Source organism: Lucilia cuprina, chromosome 2 (assembly GCF_022045245.1).
Source record: "Lucilia cuprina isolate Lc7/37 chromosome 2, ASM2204524v1, whole genome shotgun sequence".
In the NCBI taxonomy this organism is placed as follows: Eukaryota; Metazoa; Arthropoda; class Insecta; order Diptera; family Calliphoridae; genus Lucilia; species Lucilia cuprina.
Window position 1 is genome coordinate 48,960,747 of NC_060950.1, and position 18,114 is coordinate 48,978,860.

The 18,114-nt window shown below is 32.8% G+C and overlaps 1 protein-coding gene across 2 annotated transcripts in view; it reads right to left on the bottom strand.

Moving 5' to 3' along the window:
* Positions 1-18,114, bottom strand: part of LOC111684696 (lysine-specific demethylase 6A) — a 255,112-nt gene that overhangs the window by 5,920 nt on the left and 231,078 nt on the right. For both annotated transcript variants that reach the window (XM_046945140.1, XM_046945141.1), the window contains 2 exons: positions 14,832-15,041; positions 14,644-14,770 (listed from right to left, as the gene is read on the bottom strand). In XM_046945140.1, the coding sequence (XP_046801096.1) occupies positions 14,644-14,770; positions 14,832-15,041 (337 nt within the window). The remainder of the gene's footprint in view (positions 1-14,643; positions 14,771-14,831; positions 15,042-18,114) is intronic.

Below are 18,114 nucleotides of genomic sequence, written 5' to 3' on the forward strand. Positions count from 1 at the left end.
ATACTTTTTTTGTACATTTTAATTAGAAATGTTGTTTCTATGTGAAGAAATTATCATTCTTAAGTATATTGATTACACATTGTTTATAAATATTCGCATTTTACAGTAATGTTTTTTAATCTTCAAAATTAAAAATAACCAAATATTTTTTTCAGTGCAATTTCAATGAAAAAATGCTAATAGTGTGTATGTAGTGGTGATTTTTTTATCTGCCTCTCTATCCGCCGGTATATGATATACAGTGTCTCTCATAAGTATTCGAATTTAAGTATAATGTAAAAAGAAACCAAATTTAATAACATATTATGTATGCAAAATTAATAAATTAATTTGTTAAATTGTCTAGACAGTCCTTACCTTTGATATCACGCTTTTTAAAATTTAAAAAATTCACATTTACTTAAATTAATTTAGCTTTATTTAAAAAAAGTCCATAAAATTACTTCACAAAAGTATTCGAATTTTTCCTGTATTTCATATTTGACCATATTTTACGAAACACATAAATTAGAATCGAATGGTATTTTTGCTTAAAATTGTTTTAAGGGTTTACTATCAACCGAAAGGATATATTTTTGGCCCATTTGGGGTATTTGTACCATCTTTTTATATAATATCATTAAAATTACGATTTTTGACCATATTTGCCTTTTTTCTATTTTTTTAAGAGATAAAACTAAAATTTAATATTGGGATTTAATAGATTCCTTGAGGTATTTAAAAATAATAATTTTTGTTATAAGGATCTGTTTTTAAAGATTCCAAAATATATTTTTGGTATAGTTCTTCTGTTTCTAATTGAATTATCTGGATCTTAAGTCCCTTTTCGTACCAATAGGATCAATATTTTCCGAAAAAGTTGGCTAGTATATTTAATTATAGATATTACCATTAATATATTTTAAATTTTCAAGACGTCGTAGCGGTGTGCAACTCCAAAACATGCCTTAACAATACGTCATCCTATACAGTAGATATTAGTTTTTACTACTCATAACATTCATGATTATGTTGCCCATTACAACAACACTGTATGTTCAAAATATTGGGTTTATTTTAATCATAGTAGATAATATTTAAATAGATATCAATATTTTTGAGTTAGACCATAATTATATGGTGACATTCAGCCTTGAGGCCATTGGTTATAAAAAGAAAGGTTCCACTATATTGAATGGCGTTTCTTCGAGGCATGCTTTGGAGTTAAAAAATATACCTATTTTTTGTACTTTTTGCATTAAACTTTGTGTTTGGCTAATTCACTTAGAGCCAATCTTTAGGTGAAGAATTATGGATTAAATTAAAATTAATCCTCGAAAGTTGTTCTTGAATACTCAATCAGCAAATTATATATGCTAGTTTAAGCGCCCAATGGACGTGGTTTTAACTTGAGCAAGAAATGTAAAAGTGTAAACAGCTGATGCCAAAAAATTAATAAAATTTTTATTAAAAGAAACATTAAAATGTTTGATTTATCGATTAGTATTTAACAATGGTTGTTAAAACGTGTTTTTATATGGAAACTGTTAACTTTCATAATCGTTTTTGCATAAGGAGGTTAGACTTCACAAAATATTTTTTATTTTAAATTTAAGTTTTCATCAAATTTCTTATTACATTTAGCCTTCTTCTATATACAGCAGACGTCGGCGCTAGTATTGTTCTGACAACGAAGATTTTCGGCTAATTACATGTACACAACACGATCGCATACGAACCTCTAAACAAGAGCATCAAAAATACAAATATTTTATTTAGTTGCTTGACAGCATTCAACAAAGCAGGTTGATGTCGCTTTGTTAAAGAAATTACAAACACACCATGAAAAAACAAAAACAACTTGCAAAAGCAAGAGCATACTTTACAAAAACAACGTACACTCTAAATAATTTTCTAGAATGCATAACAATGAAAGTAAATAAGTTAATCTTGTTTCATACTTTTTTTGTACATTTTAATTAGAAATGTTGTTTCTATGTGAAGAAATTATCATTCTTAAGTATATTGATTACACATTGTTTATAAATATTCGCATTTTACAGTAATGTTTTTTAATCTTCAAAATTAAAAATAACCAAATATTTTTTTCAGTGCAATTTCAATGAAAAAATGCTAATAGTGTGTATGTAGTGGTGATTTTTTTATCTGCCTCTCTATCCGCCGGTATATGATATACAGTGTCTCTCATAAGTATTCGAATTTAAGTATAATGTAAAAAGAAACCAAATTTAATAACATATTATGTATGCAAAATTAATAAATTAATTTGTTAAATTGTCTAGACAGTCCTTACCTTTGATATCACGCTTTTTAAAATTTAAAAAATTCACATTTACTTAAATTAATTTAGCTTTATTTAAAAAAAGTCCATAAAATTACTTCACAAAAGTATTCGAATTTTTCCTGTATTTCATATTTGACCATATTTTACGAAACACATAAATTAGAATCGAATGGTATTTTTGCTTAAAATTGTTTTAAGGGTTTACTATCAACCGAAAGGATATATTTTTGGCCCATTTGGGGTATTTGTACCATCTTTTTATATAATATCATTAAAATTACGATTTTTGACCATATTTGCCTTTTTTCTATTTTTTTAAGAGATAAAACTAAAATTTAATATTGGGATTTAATAGATTCCTTGAGGTATTTAAAAATAATAATTTTTGTTATAAGGATCTGTTTTTAAAGATTCCAAAATATATTTTTGGTATAGTTCTTCTGTTTCTAATTGAATTATCTGGATCTTAAGTCCCTTTTCGTACCAATAGGATCAATATTTTCCGAAAAAGTTGGCTAGTATATTTAATTATAGATATTACCATTAATATATTTTAAATTTTCAAGACGTCGTAGCGGTGTGCAACTCCAAAACATGCCTTAACAATACGTCATCCTATACAGTAGATATTAGTTTTTACTACTCATAACATTCATGATTATGTTGCCCATTACAACAACACTGTATGTTCAAAATATTGGGTTTATTTTAATCATAGTAGATAATATTTAAATAGATATCAATATTTTTGAGTTAGACCATAATTATATGGTGACATTCAGCCTTGAGGCCATTGGTTATAAAAAGAAAGGTTCCACTATATTGAATGGCGTTTCTTCGAGGCATGCTTTGGAGTTGTACACTTCCACAATATATTAAAAACTAATTATATTAAAAACTTAAAACAGCTGATATCTAAAACAATATATAGAAGACAAGTTTCCTCGAAAAATTTTGACCTTAGTATTATAAAAATGGACTTGAGTTCCAATAAATTGAATTAGCGATAGAAGAATGATTCCAATAATATATCTTGGAACGTTTAAATACAGATTCTTGTAATAAAAAATATTATTTTTAGATACCCCAAGGGGTATATTAAATCCCAATAACAAATTTTGGTTTTATCTCTGGGAAAAAGGAGAAAAAAATACAAATATTGCCAAAAACCGCCATTTTAGTGATATTACATAAAAATATGGTGCAAATGCCCCAAAATTGTGGACCAAATGGTCCAAAAATATATCCATTCGGTTGATAGTTACCCCTTAAATTAATTTTAAGCAAAAATACCATTCGATTCTAATTTTTGTGTTTCGTAAAATATGGTCAAATATGAAATACAGGAAAAATTCGAATACTTTTGTGAAGTGATTTTATGGACTTTTTTTTAAATAAAGCTAATTTAATTTGAGTAAATGTGAATTTTTTAAATTTTATAAAGCGTGATATCAAAGCTAAGGACTGTCTAGACAATTTAACAAATTAATTTATTAATTTTGCATACATAATATGTTATTAAATTTGGTTTTTTTTCACATTATACTTAAATTCGAATACTTATGAGAGACACTGTATATAAAATTAATGTGTGTATGCATGTATGTACAGTATTGTTCGAAACATAAGCAACTATTTTTTAAAATTCTATACATTCAAAATTATATAACTGATAATAATAATATTATGTGTCTACATTATAATAAAAAGAACAAAAGTTTAATTCCATTTCGCTCTGATTTACAAGAAAATAACTGAATTAACTCCATAAACTTAAGTATTTTTTTGATCTTCTTAGAAAAATCTTTGATTCTTTTGAGTTACAAACAGCTTTGTGGAATAGATTAGTTACAAGTGTAGTTCGTAATGAATCCGAATCAGATTTTGAGCCATTCGCCCCTGCAATTTTTTTTAAACGGCGGGTTCCGACCCAGCGCTTCAAATCGCAGAACAGCATTTCTATGAGATTTGACTCAGGAGATTTTGATGAACAAAGAGTTTGGGTCCTATTACCCGATAACTACTTTCAGATCAACTTTGCCAAAGAGTTTGGTTCATTATTATGCTGAAAATCGCAATAAAGTAAGTTGTTGTTGTTGTTGTAACAGCTCGACTGTTGCCGATAGATCTTTCTTGGGGAAAAAACTTTCGGTTGCTACAGCTGTCGCTGGGTTGACAATCTTTGGCCGAGTATGACTCGGGTTGTTTTGTTCAGTGTACTCAATCATGTGATTCATTTTTTGGTGAAAAAACAAACCACAGCCTTAAATTTTTTCTCTTCATTCCTTATTGGGGCTTTACTAAAAGGTTCCTTCAGCCTTTGAGCCTCGCATACGCTGTCTGAATTTAAGAAGGAAAATCTGGACCTGTTTTAAATAAAACTGTTTTTTATTAGTCTTGCGTAATCTTTTTTAACATTCTGCCCAAAATTGTACATTTGTGAAAAATCACATTTCTTTTAGTAAACTCTGTGCCATGTCACAAGACTAAAAAAAGCATGAAGACGAAAAATAAAGGTTGTGGTCAAGATTTTTGGTGAGTAGAGTAAAGGTGAAAGTATACAACACGCGTTGCACGCGGCAGCGTATTATAGGCTTTTGTCAAAAAAAGTTGAAATAGTGTATTTTCATTTTACAAGTTACACACTGTAGTTTTTAACGCGTCTGCCGCGAAAAGTTCAGCTACTTTAACTTTTGACGCGTCGGTAGTTGATCAGGGTTGTATTTTGTTTTGTGTAGAATAGACTCAATTAAAATAGACAATTATGAGACTTATCTGCATATTGGCGAAGGATAATTTGTTTTTTTTTATTCTTATATTATTCTTTAGACATAAAGTAAGTAAAATATAAAATGGCTTACGAATAATATCCGATAAATCAGCATATAATCTGAAGAGAATTGTTTTTGTAATTTCATCAGACAATTAAGCGAATAATATAAATTTCCTTTAGATATTTAAGAGAATAGTCTGCACATTTTCTGATATTTTTTTGCTTAATCATGTTATTTAAATCTCTTTAAACTTTGTTAATACACAAAAATTAGCAAAAAATTACTTAATTTTATATGGGTTTATTTTATTATTGTTTAATTTTATTAATTTTGAAAGTAATATAAGTTCCTATTATTTATTTAGGCACCCTTAAGAAGTCATGAATAATGATATCTTATAAATTATTATTAAAATGAATAAAATTAAACCATAATAAATTATATTTATGAAAATAGTTTTCATCAGACGTTGATCGGAATATTCAGGAAATTTTCTTATACTTGATCAGACTTTTGTACGAACTGTCGGACATTTTATCAGACACTTATCCGACTTTTCTTATATTTAATTAGACTTTCTCGGGGGAGTTTTCCCGTTTTTCCTACCGAGCGCGTTCCCGGGTGGCGGATAGGGGGTGGTGATGGACCATCTGTCCTCCCCCAGTTTTAGTTTGACTTAAGCTGAGGGAAGGCAGATTGTCCACCACTTGGGAATATTATATTCCCCGCGGACCAAAAAACTGGAAAAAAAACAACATGGAAAAGAAAAATAAAAAGATAAAAGTTACGGTGCAGGGCCTAAATAACCCAGTACCGGCGGCAAGTGTTGATCTACTCGCGAGTCACGTGTCGTCGTCATCCTGCAATCGTGAGGCGGACAATGCGTCAAGTGTACAGCATGCCACTGGCAAAAACATAGGAGTGAAAGAGAATGATGTACTCGGAGAGAGCTCTAAGCTACCTCAGCCTTTCAATATAGGTGAGAGTTCCGACTCTGAATCCTCAGATGATAATAACAACACCATTATAGCAAATCCCAAAAAGGATGAAGTAGAGCAAATGGTGAAACAGGTGAGTGATAGCATTGCTAAACTACCTATTACTAAGAAAAGACTATCTGGAGCACAGAGGAGGAAGTTGAAAAAGATGCTTCAGGAAATCATAGTTAGTCAATCCAACGACACTCCAAAAGAAAAATTGGACTCTCTTACAAGATCTGAGGCAAAGAGGATCAGGTCTCCCGAGGAGTTGACAAATGAGAATAAACCGAAGAAGAAAAAGAGCTCCCCGTCTTCTTATATACAGTCGAAGCCAAGCCATACTTCACTCAAAGGAACCTCAAGTCAGAATCCTGCGAGTAAGGGTGACAACGCCAAGATAGATATTCCGAAGGCGACCACGTCGGCGAAATCAATCTCGAAGGCACGAGTATCTCAAAAGAAGGCCCGAAAAGAGAGGAAAGAGAGGCTAGACAGTGGAAAAGGAAAAGAGCCGCCATCTTACGCCAAAGTTGCCAGAAGAAGACACCGGGACGATCTCTGCTATGCAGTTTACGATGCCGGTAACCCGACAGGCAAAATTCCAATAGACCAACAGAGTAAGGTAGAAGAAGAGCGTGAGCTGCGAGTTCAGCATGGGCGCGATGTTGATGAGATTGGCATCTCACCAATGTGTTAGCACCCTAAAGAACTTGGTGGAAAGTATCCCTCCTCCCTGGGACGGCGCTAAGCTGGGACTGGTAAAGAAGAGCGAGCTTCCGGTGCTCTTAAAGTCCACTGTATACATAAAAGGATGGGGCAGTAAACTGACAAGTGAACGTATACTGGAAATTCTTGGTGGTCAAAATGCTGAGCTGGCCGTGGAAAAATGGGAAGTCTTTTACAGGAAAGAAGAACCTGAGGGAACTTTATTTGTAATAGGTATCGACCAGAAATCTATGGCTAGTCTTGCCAAGAATAAAGGTAGGGCTTACTTCGCCTCTAAAGCTGTCATATTCAAAATTGGGAAGGTGCCGATTGTAAGGGCTGTTACAACAAGCCTCGAAAAGAACACTAAAAAACCTAAGAACACAGCATCAGTAGCAACTACTGATAACGTTGAGAAGTCAAATCCTAAAAGCGAGGAGAGTTACCACTAACTCGCCAAAAGAAGGTACAGCTGCCATTTCCAAAATCGGAGAGGCGCCGATTGAAAGGGCTGTTAAAACCGCTCCCGATAAGGACACTAAAACACCTAAGACAGTAACCAAAGCATCATTAGCAAGTACTGGCAATGTGGAGGAGTCAAATCCTAAAGGCGAGGAGGAAATCACTCACTCGCCAGAAGACAGAACAGCAGAGCTCTCCAAAATTGGGAAAGTGTCGATTAAAAAGACTGCTCTTCCTATGCCTGATAGGGACACCGCAGTGCCATCAATAGCCACTTCAGGTTACCCGGAGGAGCCAAATCCAACGGGCGAGGAGGTGATCACTAACTCGCTGGAAGACAGTTTAAGTGGATGACAATGATTGAAGTTATCCAAATAAACCTCCATCGGCGCGAGACGGCCACAAACGCTCTGATGGCTAAAATTAACACAGGTAAGATACATATAGCTTTAATCCAGGAGCCTTGGACGATTCGCAACAAGGTTTCTGGATTAAATCACATAAATTTCCAACTTTTCTACGCTGATACAGGGTCTCGCCCGAGAACATGTATCTTATGCCACAAGAACTTATGTTTTCTTCTCTCAACAGGATTATCTACATCGGATGCAACGGTGCTGAAGCAAGGTCGTGGCAACATATACCTTGCATCTGTTTACCTGCCTTTCGATTCTCCGACACTACCACCAACGTCGGAGCTGATGAAACTGGTCGAAGAGGCACAAAGGAAAAATAAGAAAATTGTAATAGGTTGTGATGCCAACTCCCACCATGTAGCTTGGGGTAGTACAAACACCAATCGCAGAGGACAAGCCCTCATGGATTTCCTTAATACTAAAGACTTGATAACATCGAACTTAGGTAATAAAGCTACCTTCGTCAATAGAATCAGAGAAGAAGTATTAGATATAACTATATGTTCAGAAGAGCTTATAAACGAAATTCAGGATTGGAGGGTTTCCGACGAGCACTCCTTTTCTGACCATCGGTACATAAGATTCAAAATACTACGGCCGCCACCAAAGCCGATAAATTTTCGGAATAAGTCTAAAACTAATTGGACAATGTTCGGTTCCTTACTAAAGAACCGTTTATGTCAGGACACTGTTCAATGTCGAAATAAAGAGGACATAGACGCCAAAGTAGAAATGCTCACAAGTGCCTTGGTTGAATCGTTCGAGGACAGCTGCCCTCTGCGAGAGCGGAGATCTGCACAGGAGAAACCCTGGGTAACCGGGGAGATCCGGAACCTTGGTAAGACTCTTCGCAAACTATTTAACCGGGCACGGCGTAAAAAGACCGCAGTATACTGGGATGAGTATCGTAGTAAACTTGGTGAATATAAAAAGTTGTTCGTAAAGCCAAACGAGACTCCTGGATACTTTTCTGTGAACAGGTAGACAGCGTAAATGACGTATCGAAGATAAAAAAATTCCTATCCAAAACTCATGTCCAACCGGAATCTATGGTCGATGACACGGGCAAGAGGCTGGAGGATATGGAGAAGACAATGAAACTCCTAATAGACTCTCATTTCCCACCAGGTATATCGAATAACATAGACGAACCGATATTGGAGGAAGAGGAGGCAAACACGAAAATTGTAATTACACCTGATATGGTTAAAGGGGCAATCAAGAGCTTCGCTCCCTATAAAGCTGCAGGGCCGGATGGCATTTTCCGGCACTCTTACAGATGGAGGCGGAACTGGTCTCCGTACATCTGTCTCTGATATTCACTGCATGCTTGCAATTCACATATACCCCATTAAATGGCAGGATGCAAGGGTAATATTTATACCTAAACCAGGGAAACCTAGCTATGCGACACCTAAGTCTTATCGACCGATAAGTCTTACGTCCTTCCTACTTAAAACCTTGGAACGGATTGTCGATAGTATGGTTAAAAGCAGTATACCCGACAAAGACCTAAAATTTAAGCAGCATGCTTATGTAAAGGGACGATCGGTGGAAACCGCTTTAAACGAAGTTGTCCACTACATAGGTGCATCCTTTGATAGCAAACTATATACACTGGCGGTATGCATTGACATCGAAGGCGCCTTCAATAACGTGCACACTGATACTCTTAACCAATCCATAGACCAGTTTTATGTTGACCGGGTGCTCCGTAACTGGATCAACCACATGCTAAGGAACAGATGGATAAGTTGCGAGATGTACGATATAACTATCAGGAAAAGGGTATTTCGCGGTATACCACAGGGTGGCATTTTATCACCTTTACTCTGGGTTACCACGATTAATAGCCTTCTAAGGACCCTAACTGAGAAAGGACTTAAACCCGTCTGCTATGCAGACGATGTCGTAATACTTTTAAAGGGAAAGGATCCAAATTACTTGTGTAGAAGAGCTGAGGAGGCTCTGAATACGGCCTTGGGCTGGGCTCAACCGAGAGGCTCAATGTTAACCCGGCAAAAACGGAAATCTGTCTTTTCACAAGAAAGACAAAAATTTCTACATATACTGAACTTGCTTCCTGGATAAGAAGATACGGTGACAGATAAAGTTAAGTACTTAGGTGTAATCCTCGACAGGAAATTAAAATGGAAATACCACATAGAGGATAGAATCAACAAGGCACATCGGTGCTGGGCGATATGTAGGAAAGCTATAGGCATGAAATGGGGTCTTAGTCCTACTATGATAAACTGGCTTTATAAAAGTGTAATTAGACCAATTCTAGCTTATGCTTCAATAATCTGGTGGACTGCTTTAGACAAAAAGTGCAATATCAAACTTCTACAGGGAGTTCAGCGTACATGCTGCTTGGGTATAAGTGGTGCCATGTGTACTACTTCAACCAAGGCTCTGGAAACGTTGCTAGATATTCCACCCATTGAAACATATTTAAGATATGAGGCGGCGCTTACAGCCGAACGGCTCTATACTTTAGGCGAACTGGCCAAAAGCGGTTATAGGACACGTCATCAATGTATACTGGACACATTGGAAGGTTATACACAATCATCGGACATGCCAGATCGTATACCAGACACAGAATATGTCGGAAACTTTGAAACGCTGATCCCAGATAGAATGTCTTGGTCAAGCGGAACATTGGAGCAAGTACCAGTAGGAGTCCGTTGTTACACGGATGGCTCTAAATTGGAGGACAAAGTGGGGCTGGGGTTCTATATTGAAGACCCAGAAACGGAAATATACCAGCTTACCAAATCATAACACAAGCTTCCAGGCAGAAGTACGAGCAATAACGGAATGCGTAAATTGGATTAGAATAAACATGGCGCCCACAGCGCTTAATATATTTACCGACAGCCAGAAGGCAATTAGGGCGATATCAGGTGATAGAACCAAATCTAAGACAGTAATGGATTGTAAGAAAACTTTAACAGAATACTCTTCCAGAGGTAAGGTTCACAATTATATGGTACCAGCCCACTCGGGAGTAGTCGGTAACGAAAGGCGCGAATGTAGTAGCTTTAAAAGGAAGGGAGCTCGAGGCAGTTAACCTGACAAACGCAAAACCATTCGACGCAACAAAAACTGATCTAAAAGTATGGGTGAGAGAAACCCATATAAGGCCTCTTGGAATAATGAAACAGTGGGTAGAACCACGAAGATTCTATGGGGTGACCCTGATGAGAGCAAGACGAGAAATCTCCTCAAAATGAGCAAGTCTGAGGTTAGTATGATGGTACGTATTCTGAGTGGACACATAGGATTACGTGCACATCTATACAAAATTGGACGTGCGGATTCAGACGAATGTAGAGCATGTGGAGAGGAAAGTGAAACTCTGGAGCACTTTCTTTGCCACTGTCAGGCATTCGTCGAAGTTAGATCCAAGTATTTTGGAAGTGATGTTATTCCGGAAATAACATTCCTAACTAACACTGATTGGAAGATTCTTAGGAATTACGTTCAGGAAACTGAGTTCCTGAACACTGAAAAATAATTCAGTCAGTTCCGTTTTTTTTTTTATGATAAGGAGCGCACAACAGGCCCGATAGTGGCCTAGGTGTATTTCTTCGGATTTGATGTAGTATACATCCTCCTATCAACCTAACCTAACCTAATTAGACTTTTGTACGAACTGTCTGTTATTTTATCAGTCATTTATCCGACATTTATCAGACTTTCTTATATTTGATCAGACTTTCATACGAAATGTCGAAACAATTTCAGGTATGGTATCAGATATTTGTCCGACTTTAATCAGATTTGTCTAAAATTCCTTCAGAATATCCCAAGGAATTTACATCAGATTTCGTAACGAATTCTGACCGACAACTCTGCACAGTGTTTAGTGGGTATGTATGTATGTATGTATGTATGTATGTATGTATGTATGTATGTATGTATGTATGTATGTATGTATGTATGTATGTTTGGACTTTATAGATTGCTGAACGGCTGGACCGATATTCCTGAAATTTTCACAGTGTCTTCCTTTCTACCTAGAAGGAACAATAGGCTTCTTTTTATTAATGCAAAATGCCACGCCCACATACATAGCAAGTATTTCGAATCACATATCTCAGAAACAGCAACAGCTAGAGTTTTCAAATTTTGTATGGACAACTTTGACATCCACATGAACATATGAGCGCAAAATGGGCGGACTAGCTATAGCGAGCGTGGCCCCTCCCATATAAAGAAAATCTCTAATTAGTATTTCTGAGAAATTATAACAGAGTCTTCTAATTTTTAGGAGCCACTTTAGTATCAACATAAATACTTAGGTCAAAAAATTAGCGGACTAGCAATAGGGGGAGTGGCACCTCCCACCCCCATATGAATGTGAATTTTGCACAAAGTACTTTAACATCTATGTGAACATTTTGGGGTAAAAATTGACGTACTAGCAATAGGGGTCGTGGTACGTTCCATATGAATTAAATAAAAAATGCGTTTATCTTGGAAACTATTACAGTTATAATCTTAAAAATTTTACACGAAGAACTTTAACATACCTGTAAACATTTTGGGTAATAAATTGGACTACCAATGATTGGAGCGGCACCTCCAATATTAATTAAATACAAAGTTCGTTTATCTTGAGATAATATAACAGTTACAGTCCTCCACTGTTATAGAACGAAATTTTAAAATTGTGCACGAAGAACTTTAATTTTACATTCATCCGAACATTTTATGAAAAATTAGCGGACTTTTATCTGGGGGGCTTGGATCCTCCATATGAATAATATAGAAAAATTCGTATATCTGAGAAACTGTTGGAGCTAGAATCTTTAGATTTTACTTGAAGAACTTTGACATTACAGTATAACGGCGGACTTCTAATAAGTTTACTACCATATGAATTAAATACAAAATTTCATTTAACTGGGAAACTAAAAGAAGTAGATTCTTCAAATATTGCAGAATTTACTTTGATATTCATCTGAACATTTTGGCCTCCACATGTATTAAACAGAAAAAATTTTATATCTAGTTATTCAATTTAGAATCTTCAAATTTTACATGATGAACTTTGACATTCATGTGAAAATTTAGATGATAATGGCCGGACTTTCCTAAAAACTGTTAGATAATTGAAATTTTTCATATATAGAAATTGGCTCAAACTTACAATAATTTGCTTGGCAACTCTCATATGGAAAACTATTGTGGTTAAAATTTTCAAAATCGTTAAGTGGATTTTTTATTTATACTAGAGGATAAAACAAAAACTATTGGGTGTCCCAAGGCATTAGAATAATTTTTTAAGAATAAAAGTATATATTAAATTTTAGCAAGTAAGAAATAATTTAATTGAATATTTTTTGTTTTAAAATTAATTTTAAATAAACTTTAAGAAAAATCATACAAACTGAAACTGAAGTTTATCTATCATTGAATATCATATGTGTCTCTTTTATCATCTCTGTTAATTCTTATATCTATGAAAGCGACTATTTTACGATTTGTCAGAACTATCCAGGCTAGACTGGATAATATTAATGCCTTTGTCAGGCACAGTAATTGGTTTTCGGACCACCAAGCCATACTTGATCAAGGCACTTATTAGTAAACAAGGACAAAACCTTCTATATCCTCCTCTACTTATAACATAATATTTCTTTACTCTCAGTATTTCATTCTATACTTACTCTACACCTCTTTCTTTTTGTACCTCTGTTTCTTCACGAATGTTAAGTATTTTACAATTGCGATTTGCAAAAATATATATCCTCATTGTGTGAAAATGTGATGTTATTTGCCTTTAAAATGTTTAAAGGATAATAATGAAGCAATTTCGATATAAAAAATTAGTTTAGATTTCTAGAACAAGTTTAAATCAATGAAATATAATTATGAGATGTTTAATCAATAACATTAAAAAAATATAAAATAGAGTAATTGATGAAATGATCCAAAGAATTATTAGAAAAAACACACTGAGTGGTCTTTCAAAATATTTAACTGCCAAAGGGAGGCGATTTGTATTCAAGGAAAACCATTGGACTCCTGATTTATCACTATATTTAAATTTAGACCTCTAAACAGACCTTAGGTTGCTTGAAACCAATGTGAAGTGAAGGAAAAATACCTAATTTAGATATTTTAAAATAGAGGTGGCTATCATACCCTAAGGTCAACAAAAGCAATATTTTTCAGCTAATACATACACATATATATTTAGAACCCAAATCAAGAATAACTATCCAGATCCAAATACGCCTACTGTATCTTACTCATAAAATAAAGCATTTAAAATATGAGGTTGAAAATGGAGATTTTAGCATGTAATAGTTCTATAGTGGTATATGGTGATGTCCCCATACTTAGAGTGGCTAGAATGTTAGATTTATTAAAAAGAATTAATATTCTACAATTCTAAATAAAATTTACAAAGTACTCCCCAAACAGATAGGGTTTCCGTAATGTAGTTTTTGTTTATCAATACAAAATTACCAAAAACCCAATTGATTATCTAATATATCATGTATTAAATTCAAAATTACTTATTATTTTCGAAATTTAATCAAAGAAACGTAGATTTCATGTTAAGTCAAATATTGAACAAAAAACTTAAAAAAGCAAATTACTTTATTGACCTAAAAAATTAACAATACGTTCACATTTTATCAAAAATCCCGTTAATTAATATCACGATTTTAGTTTTTATGGTAGAATCTTAAAATATAAGATATTCTTCAAAAAATACAACAAACAAGTTGCTTTATTTTGCTTAAAATAAGTGTTCAGATAAAGTTTTTTCTTAAAATTTATAAAATTTTACATAGGCAAATTACTTAATTGATTCACTGTATATAAGTTTTGCAAGAATATTGACTAAATTTGTTTGTACGAAAATGAGAAGGTTAACTCTTATGAGACTTTGAAATCACATACGAAGTTTTTTATTTTTGCCACAGAAATAATATCTGCGGTTAGATTAAATCGTTATTTAAATATACATATGTATTCTCATATATAAATATACTTACTTCACATTGACCACAGTAATGAGATGCTTCATTTTTTCCTCGACCATGAAAACGTACTAAAACACCTTTAGATTTCACATACTCAAGAGTATGCATTACATTTTTTAATGTTTGCAATAAGCACATTCTATATAAAATAGACAATATAATTAATAACATTTAATAAACAAGTAATTTTTAATACATACTTAATTAATTCAAAAAGCTTAGGATCTGATACACGAATATTACGGGCTAAATTCCAGCTCAAATGTACCATTGGAACTATGCTTTTAAAATTCTGCAGTTTATTCCATTCATAACGCTCTACGGCTAATGAAAATTGGCGAGCTGTAAGAGGTCCCACATTCCAGGCAATGTTGTTACACCAGCCAACTGACTGCACCCAGTGAACACATCTGAAATTTAAAAATTATTTATTTACTTTAAGTTTTAGGGTTTAAAAACTTATAAATTTTATTAAAATCAACGTCACTTTATACTTAAATTATTATATATCTTGAAAATATAATCACGTGAATAATTTTAAAGAAGCCACAAAAAAATGCAATTTAAAGTTAAATGCTGAAAGATAAATGTTTTGGCCAGGGTGTTTAAGTTAGAATTGACGTAATTAGCTTTTTAAAATACTATTTATCAGGCTTGGGGAGTAATGATTATATTTTATATTAAAATGACATTTAAAGTAATTGTAATTGAAGCTTTACTGATTCCAATTACTTTTTATTGTAATTAAAGTTTTTTCAACTACAATTATTTGTAATACGCAATTAAAGTTTTGCCAATTATAATTACTTTTAATTGTAATTGAAATTTTTCCAATCACAATTACTTGTAATTAGTATTTTTTCTTTATAATTTCATGTAATTTGTAATTACTTATACCTAAATTACAGTTGCACGTTATTGTAATTTGTAAACTTGATAGTCTGGCATCACTATGTCACGTTAGACGTACAGTGAATCAACTAAGTTTTTTGCCTACCTTTTTAAAGAGTATTTTGTTTTTTGTTCATAAATAAAATTCGTAAAAATAGGTAAAAAGTATTTTTTTCAACTATTTTTTATTTCCAATTAAAAATAGATGTTTTGTGAAATGGGAAAACCGTGTTTTTAATTACTTTTTAGAATTTGTTGTTTTACTAGGTGTACCCAGTGTGCTTCGCTACCCTAGAATTAATAAAAAAATAAAACATTTACCATTTCTATTTATCTGTTTTTTATTATTAACGTTTTATTTATTTAGCCGTAAGGTCTGTCCTTTTTCGTAGCCTCCTTTCTAGTGTCTTCTTTTGTTGCAAAAATTTCATTACTACTTTCAATTAATTTTTAAAAGCTCGATTCTGATTGGCCAATCATAGCTTGACAAACTTCGTTAAATAGGAGTTTAGAATCTCTACGCTTATTGGCCAATCAATACGTTGCCACTGTTATTAGAATGGTTTACGGAGCAATTACTTTTATTAACGTTGCCGCTGTTAATAAAAGAGTTCACAAAGTAATTACTCGTTACAGCTTCGGCCGACCTGACAATTCAATCGACCTCGATTGTACCGTTTATGGTTAATTTAAATAGTTTACAATATTATACTTAAGACTACCCAATAAACACCGATTCAAACCTGTGAATATTTTTGAAAATTTTCTTAACTAAATAATTGTTCAATTCACAATCAAGTTGTATATTGTACCTACTAAAGTTTAGTAACAGTGATTGTGAACAGATCTTTGCAGCAAGTCATAAGTTTATGTTCTCAATGAAAAATAAACAATCAAAACAAATACATATAACAATGTCAAAAGAAAAAATCAAAATAATCAAATTAATTAAAAATGCGAAATAAACCAAATTTTTTTGAATTTTTAATTCTTTTATTTTCTTTATTCCACATTTTAAACTAATAAATAAACTGTTTTTAATAAAATTTTAGTTTTTTTGTTTTTGTAAACAGTTGTTTGTTTTTGATTTCAGTGTTACCACTTTATCGTTTTTTATGCTAAAATCGTTTGAATTTTTGTTTATATGTTGAAATAAACAATTGGCAACACTAAAATTTCTTACAACATTCGAAAAACATATGAAAAATTGTCGAATGAGTTGTATAGAGCTTTTGCATAGAAAATACCAACAACATTGTTATGACTATTGTAGCAGCTGCTGACATACAATGCATACAACGCTACAACATCGATTGTGAATTGAACAAATGTATTTTCCAATTTGTTTTCAAATTTTAAAGTTTAGCCTTTGAAATAAACATGATAATTTCCAAAAACGTTTAAAAAAATATAATGTGTGATACTTATAAAATTTTCAAAGTTTTGTTTGAATTGAACTTAGAAAAGTTTCTTTCAAAAAATAAATTATTTTAGAAAAATAAAAACAGAACATTTTTTCTACAGCAAGGGAGCGAAAAAACGTTAAATATAGGAGAAATAATCGGAGATATAAAAGAAAAATATGCTAAAATAAATGTATGAATGTTTTATTTTTAGGTGATGTAAAAAAATATATGAATTTTGCAATAGTTAGCATTATAATTAGGGTTTGAAATATGTATGAAAATAATAATAAAGAATACTTGAAATACGTTTGAAAATTTTTTTAGTTTCAAGCTTACCTCTAGCCTTTTTTTAAATTTGAAATACATTTGAAAAATACGTTTGATTTCTAACTGCCTTTTTGTTTGAGAAGGCCATAATTTTCCATTTGAAAACAAAATTTTTCAAATTTGTTCTCAAAGGCTATGTATGAAATTTGAATAGGTTTTTAAATACATATTTACATCATTTCAAAGGTTTTTGCTTATTGGGTATGTACTAGTATTAAATGTATTGCCGATTGCTTAAAGAAATATAAACTAAGAACTAGTCAGCTGTACTTTCATTAGTTAGCCATGACTTTATTTTTGAAGCTTCTATAACACCATCATATGGTAGTTGAGTCAATTGACAATTTTCAATATCTCTAATCACATAACGGTCATGTGGTAAAACTTTATGAATTTCGTACGGACCGCGGTATTTTGGGATTAACTTTTTATTCGTTCCGCTAGAAATATCTATGTTACGTATTACAACATAATCACCCATACAATACTTTTTTGCCGTTTTGATATGCTGTTGAAAATGTAGCTAAGAGTATTATTGTGATTTTGTATAGCATCTAAAGCGGAGGACCGAATCTCATTCAAATTGCATTCTCTTTTTACGTCAACCTTTTCCTCAAGAAATTCTGTGAGTTCATCAACAACTTCTCCTCTTTGTATAACACCAAACAACAATAATTTCTTTGTATAGCATCACGCAACTCTTCGAAATACATCTGATTGAGATTCGGGTTAACGTCAATATTTGATGAAATCGTATTAATACAACAAATACTACTCAACAAATTCTCTAAGTTACATAGGTCAGCAGCATCACAATCAGTTTCGCATAAAAATTATTTTTTTAATTTGCAATCTTTGT